Here is a 9,804-nt window from a genome sequence, read left to right as displayed (position 1 = left end):
TTCATAATCTGAAATTGATTTCTTTTTTAACTCTAAAGTTTCAATATTTGACAATTTAAGTCTAAAGTTTCAATCTTTCATATTTTAACCCCTTTAATTAATTTGATGTTTTCACTTTTAATTCAAAAGTTTTCATCTTTTGCAATTTAATCCCTTTATTTTTTTTACTTTTAACCCAAAGCTTTTCATCTTTTACAATTTAATCTCAACACTTTTTTACTTTCAACTTTAGTCTCTTATATACTTTTCATCTTTCATGAGTTCTCCATCAACGTGTTGTTCTAAATTTCCGAGTTAACATGCCGCAACGTGCGTGTGAGGTTCAACGTTTTTTCATCTATTTTTTTCTGTATAACATGTCCGTCGCAGCGCGTCTATTTTTCCCATTTGATAGGTCTGTCACAACGTACGAGTCAGAGATCGACTTAGTTATTTTTTTTCTCGATTTTACACATAGGCTCGTGGTCATGTGAGATACATTTGCCTTTCATCTAACATATCTAACATGATATATAACTAATGAATCCTCCGCCGCATTGCGGCGGGTGGTAATTCTAGTATTCACTAAGAATCCATCTCCAAATCAAGAAAATGTGTCAAATTTATCACATGAGAAACCTTGTGATTTCATTTTGACATTCAAAAAGATAATTATATATATATATATATAGGGGATGGTTCAAATGAAAACCACTTTTATTGTGAAAACTCGAAAACTAACTAAAAAAAGCCTAAAAAACACACAAATTTTTTTTTTCAATTTTTTTTTTTATAAAAATCGCTAGTTTTTATATATAAAAAAACTTTTTTTCCAAAAAAAAAAAAAAAAAATTTTGTGTAGTGCACATGTGTAATAATACACATGTGTAGTACACATACATATGTGCAGTATTACACATGTGCACTACACAAAAATTTTTTTTTTTTTTTTTGAAAATTTTTTTTTATATTAAAAAACCTGCGAAATTTTGATTGCAAAAAAAAAATAAAAAAAAAATTTTTTTGTATGTTTTTTTGGCTTTTTTTAATTAGTTTTCGAGTTTTCACAATAACTAGTGGTTTTCATTTGAACCTACCCCTATATATATATATATATATATAGGGGATAGTTCAAATGAAAACTATTTTTATTGTGAAAACTCGAAAACTAACTAAAAAAAGCCTAAAAAACACATAAAAATTTTTTTTTTCAATTTTTTTATAAAAATCGCTGGTTTTTATATATGAAAAAAAAAATTCAAAAATTTTTTTTTTGTAGTACACATGTGTATTATGTAATAATACACATGTGTAGTACACATACACATTTGTAGTATTACACATGTGCACTACACAATTTTTTTTTTTTGAAATTTTTTTATATAAAAAAACCTACGAAAATTATTATGCAAAAAAAAAAATTTGTATGTTTTTTTTGCTTTTTTAATTAGTTTTCGAGTTTTCACGATAACTAGTGGTTTTCATTTGAACCTTCCCCATATATATATATAGGGGATGGATCATGAGAAAACTAGTTTAAATGAAAAAACTAAAAAAGCCTAAAAAACATACCAAAAATTTTATTTTTTTTTAATTTTTATAAAAAAAAATCGCAGCTTTTTACGTATGGAAAAAAGTTTTCAAAAAATTTTTTTTTTGTATTGCACATGTGCACTATTACGGATATAGTGCACATGTGTAGTACACGTATAATGCACATATAATGCACATGTGCAGTACAACAATTTTTTTTTTTGAAATATTTTTTATATATAAAAACTAGCGATTTTTTTATAGAAAATTGTAACAAAAAAATTTGGTATGTTTTTTTAGCTTTTTTTAAGGTTTTTTTAGTTAGTTTTCTCATTTATATGTAGTTTTCTCATGATCCTCTCCCTATATATATATATATATATATATATATATATATAGGTAAAGAGTACTGTACAAATTCCCTTATCGTACATTACGTACGCTACAATCTCAGCCGTCAGATCATCTTCCCGCAATGAAAATCGCATGTTGTTTTTTTATAATAATTTCGCATGTGATAAATTTGATGAAATAGTAGGTGTTTTTTTGTAACAATTTCGCATGTCTTAATTCATTTTCGCATGTGATAATTTTGATGAAATAGAAGGTTGTTTTTTTGTAACAATTTCGCATGTGGTAATTCAATTTCGCATGTGATAATTTTGATGAAATAGCAAGTTGTTTTTTTGTAACAATTTCGCATGTGGTAATTCAATTTCGCATGTGATAATTTTGATGAAATAGCATGTTGGTTTTTGTAACAATTTCTCATGTGGTAATTTTGAAGAAATCGTAAGTTAAAAAACCAACATACGAAATTGTTACAAAAAAACAACATGCGATTTTCAATGCGGGAAGATGATCTGACGGCTGAGATTGTAGCGTACGTAATGTACGATAAGCGCATTTGTACGTTAACCGGCCCCTATATATATATATATATATATAGGGTAGGGATATGGTAAAAAGTGTCTAAAATGTGAGAAGGGTAAGAAGTGTTTTAAACCATTGGATATTTGATCTAATGGTTGAGATCAATAGGGTATAAAAATGTAAATTGTGTTTTAATTAGAAGGACCTTATGTAAAATTGAAGGGGAATAGTGACTTTTCCAACGTTTCAAATATGGTAACCGTTTCAAAAACCCCCATCAATCTCCGAAAAATCAGCGAATTTCTCGTACAGAATAAATTCTTCGATTTCCTTCACAACAACTTTTATAACACTATAAGAACAGTATATTACATGATAAAACACTATAGGAAGATATAACACTATCTGTTTACTGTAAGACACTATACATAAATAAAACACTGTTGATGGGGATAAAACACTATGAAAAGGAACAGTATATTTCATGATAAAACACTATAGGAAGATATAACACTATCTGTTTACTATAAGACACTATACAGAATAAAACACTATTTATGGGGATAAAACACTATGAAAGGAACAGTATATTACATGATAAAACACTATAGAAAGATATAACACTATCTGTTTACTCTAAGACACTATATAGAATAAAACACTATTGGTGGGGATAAAACACTATGAAAATGAGATTAAAGATAGCCTGTATATAATATAACACTATTGACTGGGGAATATAACACTAAAACAAGAACTTACCGTAAACAATTAAATGTATATCTCATTGCCAGTTTTTGGCAGTTATCTTTGGAAATCAATTAATTGATAATAATGGAAAATTACTAATACACCCTTTTGAATTAATTAAGATAAAGGACACTTGTAATTCTCAAATTATTTCTTACACTTCTCATAAAAGTCTCACTTTGTACAGGATCCTCTACCTATATATATATATATATATATATATATATATATATATATATATATATATATAAGGGAGGGTTTAAATGAGAACGCTAAATATCGCGAGAACCGTGAGAACGAATGGAAAAACCACGAGAACTTGGTAAAAAACAATTCAAATTCAAAATTTGTTTTTACACTTATCATTATTATTTGAATACAATGTTAGAAATTAAATTTACACGTTTAAATTTTTGTGAATTTGTAAATAAAGAAAATTTACACATGTGTAAGTTTTCCATTTACACATGTGTAAATTTGTTATATATACACATGTGTAAAAAATCTACTAAGAGTGATTTTGAGAGGAGAAATGAATTATTTGATGTTGTAAATTCATTTTGACGTTGTATTTTTATTACAATGAGGTTTGTATTAAAAAAATTCGATGTTGATTGGTTTTTACATTCGTTCTTACGGTTCTCGCAATATTTAGCGTTCTCAAGATAACCCTCCCCTATACATATATATAGGAAAAAACCCACTCACACTCAAAAGCTATTTTTTAAACTATAATTTACAAAAGCTCAAAAAACAAAAAAAACGATTTTTTTGAACGCCATAAAACACTCAAAAGCTATTTTTTGAGCTATAATTTACAACAGCTCAAAAAAACCATTTTTTTGAGCTAGTTCCTAGTTAAAATGCCATAACAAATAAAAAAGCTATACTTTCAGGGTCCAAAGTGTAACTTACTTAGAGTGTGAACAAGTGTAAACAAGTGTGAACACAAGTATTTAATTAGTTTCATCATACACGCAGCTTTGATTAGAAATAAAAGAGTTCATACTAGTTAAAATGCCATTACAAAAAAAAAACTATATTTTCAGGGTCCAATGTGTAACTTATAGTGTGAACAAATGTAAACAAGTGTGAACACAAGTATTTAGTTAGTATTTAATTAAAACGCCATAACAAAAAACCCATTTTTTGAGCCGTCCGCCTAAATTAATATTTTTTGAGCTCAGAAAAATCATAATTTGTACTGTAAAAACACCTTAAAACACGCAGTTCAGGAAAACGCCATGAAAAACTCAGTTGAAAACGCCATAAAACACTCCGTTCAGAAAAACGCCATGAAAATACCTAGTTAAAACGCCATAAAAACACCTAGTTCAGAAAAACGCCATGAAAATACCTAGTCTAAAACGCCATAAAACACCCAGTTCAGAAAAATGCCATAAAACCCAGTTATTTTTTTTCGAAAAGTATATCAATAGTATACTCATTGGAAAGATAAAAAAACGCTGAGTTTTATGGTGTAATTTTTTTCGAAAAATAATCACGTATAAAAAAGTTATTGTCGTTTAAATATGATGGGGGAAAATGGCATGTGATTAGCATGTGCACCTTTGATTGGATCTTCCTATTTTACCCCTCCTGGTAGTTCCAAGACCTCTATTATTTACAAAAATGTCACCACATCAATCTCAGCTACAAACCACTAAGATCTTGTGGCTGAGAATCGTTCTCACCGTTCTCACACTTTGAGGCGTTCTCTCCTGATCCTGTTTCTATATATATATATATAGGGGAAGGCTATAGAGAAAACCCACTTGATTTGTGTAAACTCAAGAAACTTTTGTAAAAAACCCATGTAACATTTTTATTTTTTTCTAAAAAAATAGGAAATGTAATATACATATATCTGAACATTTTTAAAAAAGAAATACAAAAAGACACCGAGTAGTTTTTTTTTTAAAAAAAAATGGTACAAATTTCATGTTACATAATATATATGTCCAAGAAAATGTAACATACAAATTTTCAACATTTAAAAAAAAACTAATAAGTGTTTTTTTCATTTTTTTTCATAAAAATGTTCGTGTACATTTATATTACATTCCCTATTTTTTTAGAAAAAAGTAAAAATGTTACATAGGGTTTACTTGGGTTTTCTCAACTCACATGGATTTTCGATTTATCTTTCCCCTATATATATATATGTATATATATATATATATATATATATATATATATATAGAGAGAGAGAGAGAGGATTAGGTTCAAAAGTGAACACTAGTGTAGCTTGCGAACTGAGTGAACTAATCCTGGCCATACACGTGTGTAGATCAATAGCTAGGATTGTTCACTCAGTTCGCAAATACACTAATGTTCACTCTAGAACCCACCCTATATATAGGGTCAGGATTTAGAGAAAACGGTGAAAAGTGTGAGAACAATGATAACGGTTATGGATCGTCCGATCAACAATCTATGAAGTATATTGGTGCGGTGGTGTTTTCATAAATAACACCAATTCTATTAAGTGGACACGCTTCATTAAGGGTAAAAGGGTTTTTAGACTTCTTTACCAAAAACGAAAAACTCATGAATAAAACGCCATTACGGGCCAAAACACATCCATACAAACAAAACATCTCAGACATTCATTAAACACACCCCGAACCGGAAACGCCATATTTACTACTATATACCATTTATCTTAGAAACGCCAAAAAACCCAAAACATTAAACACACCAAACTCAAAAACGCCATATTTTACTATATACCAATCATCTTAGAAAACGCCAAAAAACTAAAACATCAAAGATTCCAAATCCACGTTTCTTTTAGATACACTATTTCCTCAGTAAAACGCCAAAATGGCAAACATCGTTTCTTGTATATTCAATATTGTTCTATGCGAAGTTTCGCATAATGCATTCTTAGCTTGGGGGGGGGGGGTGTAACTCAATAACATTTTGCTGCATGAGATGGACAAATCTTCAACAAAAATATGCTGGTGTCAGACTTCTGTCATTTTTTGTGTTTTGTTGTTGATGAATTTTTTAATGGCATGAAGAGACGGATGACACTGATGAGTGGTTTGAAGATAAACATGAAGATAAAGATGAAATTCAAACAAAAAACTCACGTCATTTTGTCCTTCCAAACGGCCACAAAAAAGCTACTTCAACAACAAAAAATAAAATGAAGCATACCAAAGTCAAACCGTCAGTGAACATGTTTCAAAGAAGAAAGAGACTGATGACAGTGAAGATTTGGAAGATGAATTGTTTCTATTTTTATTTTTTTAATTTTCTTTTTCTGTTGTTTGTTATGTATTTTTCAGCTAAGAACAAAAATACATTATTTTAACAAAAACGCAACACAGACAAAATGCTTGTGAAACGCCATCATGCCATAAAACGCCAAAAACTCCCAAACTATAATAAAAGTAATTTGGACAAGTATTATTAAAAACTAAAAAAAAAACGCGAAAAACTACGTAAAGCCATTAAAAAACGCCAAACTTGGAAGATGGCACGTCTATCACCCTAAACTCATAAAAAGCTGAAAAAAAACAGTAAAAATACACACAGTAACTGAAAAGACGGTTACTTTATTAATATCATTTATTATAATAAAATCCCTCCTAAACTACACGCCAAAAACATCCTATAAGAGAGACGTCGCTGCACAATCAATTGATCACGCCAAAAAACAACGCCATGTTTCCTAGAAACCACTCACTTTAAAAACGCCAAAAAACTATTTAAAAAACCACAGATGGGAAACCTCGTTTCTTCTATATTGAGTATTGTTCTGAATGAAGTTTCACTGAATGGATTTTTCTCTGAGGTGGGTATCTCTATAAACTTTTGCTGAATGAGATAGATAAATATTCAAGAAAAAAAGACTAATGACACTGATATGTCATCATGTCACTTTGTTCTTGATTGATAAATTGATGACATGAAGGGATTAATACATTCAAGCAGGTGTTGATATTCAATATGTCACCAAACAAGTATATATCAAACCAAAATACAGGATACCACTAAAAATAAGCTTCTTCTAAAGACGGACATTATGTAGGAAAAATAGCATCTAGGTAAGGTATTCAAAAAGGTTCAAAACGCCAAAAAAGTTAAAGAAGAAGAGGCTGATGACACTGAAGATTTGGATGAGAAATTAGATTAGAATTTTTAATTGTTTTTCATTTTCTATTGTTTGTTATCTAATTCTCTATTGTTTATTATCTAATTCTCCACTAATAAAAAAATTGAGTATAAAACGCCAAAAAATACAAACATCAAAACGTCTGATAGTATGAAAACTGTGAGAACGGATGCTAGCAAAGCACGTTGTTGCTATATAAAACGCCAAAAATGCCAAACAATGTATTACTGGAAAACATCACTAATTGCAAAAAAGTAAATGAAGAGACAGTAAACATTATTGCTAAATATTTATTATATTAAAAGCCACTACATGAGAAATTGAATTTATTTATCTTTTCAAAATGCCATAATTGCCTCTCACATTATAGGCCTGCATCCTACATGACACAACAATTGATAAAAAAAATAAACATCAAGAAACTTACTGATGTTTTTTACCACCAAAAACAAATATCTAACTGGCCCTAAAAAAGCTCATTATATAAGTACAACAGCACAAAAGCTTCACACTACACACATTCACTAAAAACGCCACATCTTGTCTAAAACGCCATTTAATTTTAAAAAAATGGTACATGTTATTGCATGGAGGTTTGAGAGGTCAGAGGACGTTTCGTCATTAAGTTCTCTGATAGGAGAAGGGTGAAAGTCAAAACAATCAAAGCCATACTTAGTCCAAACGCCAAAATATTTACTATGCTACTGATCTAAAAAAACAATAAAAACGCCGCGTATTTGTTAAACGCCAAAAAATAGAGAGGTGATGTGAGACGCGTTTAAAAAAGAATATAAAACGACAAAAAATGCCCCTCCGCCCTTCACTATGTCGCGTGACACGTGTTACATCAGGATCCGTTCTTACCGTTCTCACACTTTTGAGCGTTTTCTCCTAATCCCGTACCGATATAATATATATATATATATATATATATATATATAGGGGGAGGTTCATTTGAGAAGAAAATTTAATTGAGAAGAAAAAGAACATATGGTACAAATGTAAACTATTAAGTAGTTTTTCTTTTATCTCATTTATTACTATCTTTAAGTAATTGTTCAAATTAATGTAGTTAGCTATTAAAGAGGAAGACTAGAAATTAATGATCTATGTAACTTTACAAATATACCCTTACATTAAAAATAAATGCAAATATTAAATGAAGTAAAATAAAGAATTTTTATAGGTAATTTGAACAAATCATTTAATGAGTCTATTATTTATTTTTGCTAATCAAATTAATGAACTATAATCACTTAATGAGTCTATATTATAAAATATTTGTGCACCTTACACAATAAAAACAATCCCGCACATGATCTTACATCTTCAACGTTTCCTACACCATTAAAACAATATTTTGGTGTAGGATACATAATGTGTAGGACTCAAACACTTTTAAATAACTTCTATTTTGGGTAAAGGGTTACCCCGATGATTCTATGTATTCACAACCAAATAAAACAAGTAGTGAGGAGACATCCACACTAGTTCAATCATGAGACATGCCCCATGAGAGTAAACCAAGGCAAACTACAAAAGACACCGGCTATAGCAACCTAGACTAAAAATCTAGAAAACAACCAAACAACAAGTTCTATTCAGCCCCCACAATCGTTGTCGCCATCTTCATGAATATCCCAAGCTTGAAGAAGCCTTCTCACTTTTTCCTTAGCCTTGAACTTTACACCCATCAACTTATATCGGACAGTCTGAAGAACATTAGCACCAATTGTGTCCGGTGGTCTAGCATGGTTCTTGAAAAGCCGAGCATTCTGTTCCTGCCAGATAGCATACGCGGTAGCAGCCACAACCAACTTACTAACATAGTTAGACGCTGACTTCGAGCTAGAAATGGAACATAGCCGATCCACAATAACGCTCCATTTCGGCTCCACGTTATCCATACCCACTTTTCCCCTAACCAAATTCCAAACTTGCGTAGAGAAGTTACACTCAAAAAAGAGATGAAAGTGAGAATCATAATCCGCAAAACACAAAAGACAGCACATCATGTTCATATTTTTCCTACTCGAGAAATCCCATTGAAGGATCTTATCCTGAGTCAAAAGCTTCCTCCTCATAATCAACCACATTAGAAAAGCATGTTTTGGAATGCGTTGAGCAAACCAAACAATATTTACCCATTCCACATCTGGGTCCCTAGTTCGAATGGACTGCCAAACTATCGCCGAAGAATGATCATGCAAGTCATTTCCGTGTTTCCATAGAAGCCGATCAGCCGTATCCTGGTGAACGATAATAAAATATGTGTAGGACACAACATTTTTAAATAATTTTTTCACTTCTAATAAAATTGGGGTAGAAGCCAACACATTAGTGGCGCTGAAGGAGGAATTATGGTTGCATTAATGAGACTTGAGTAACTCTTTAAAATATTTATTAATATTCTACATCAAATTGTCTATACTAACCTTAGTAATTAAAACATTAATTAAAGTGGACAAAAATGATTTCTTGATTCACAACAATTGATCAAAAAATATAGGGTCTAGATTAATTTATTTTTCTTCTTTTAAGAA

General features: G+C 30.3%; 1 protein-coding gene across 1 annotated transcript; it reads right to left on the bottom strand.

Annotated features, from left to right (window-relative positions):
• Positions 1 to 8,862: 8,862 nt before the first annotated feature.
• Positions 8,863 to 9,345, bottom strand: LOC110870116. The gene has a single exon (XM_022119317.1). It carries the CDS (start codon positions 9,343 to 9,345, stop codon positions 8,863 to 8,865), a length of 483 nt encoding a protein of 160 aa, XP_021975009.1.
• Between the last annotated feature and the right edge of the window lie 459 nt (positions 9,346 to 9,804).

This window comes from Helianthus annuus, chromosome 4 (genome assembly GCF_002127325.2).
Source record: "Helianthus annuus cultivar XRQ/B chromosome 4, HanXRQr2.0-SUNRISE, whole genome shotgun sequence".
NCBI classification, from domain to species: Eukaryota; Viridiplantae; Streptophyta; class Magnoliopsida; order Asterales; family Asteraceae; genus Helianthus; species Helianthus annuus.
The sequence above is the reverse complement of the archived record's forward strand: the minus strand, read 5'-3'. Positions and strand labels throughout refer to the sequence as shown.

What these genes read in the sequence shown, in the direction of transcription:
- LOC110870116 (XM_022119317.1), bottom strand. Translation starts at nt 9,345, where the DNA reads ATGAGGAGGAAGCTTTTGACTCAGGATAAGATCCTTCAATGGGATTTC.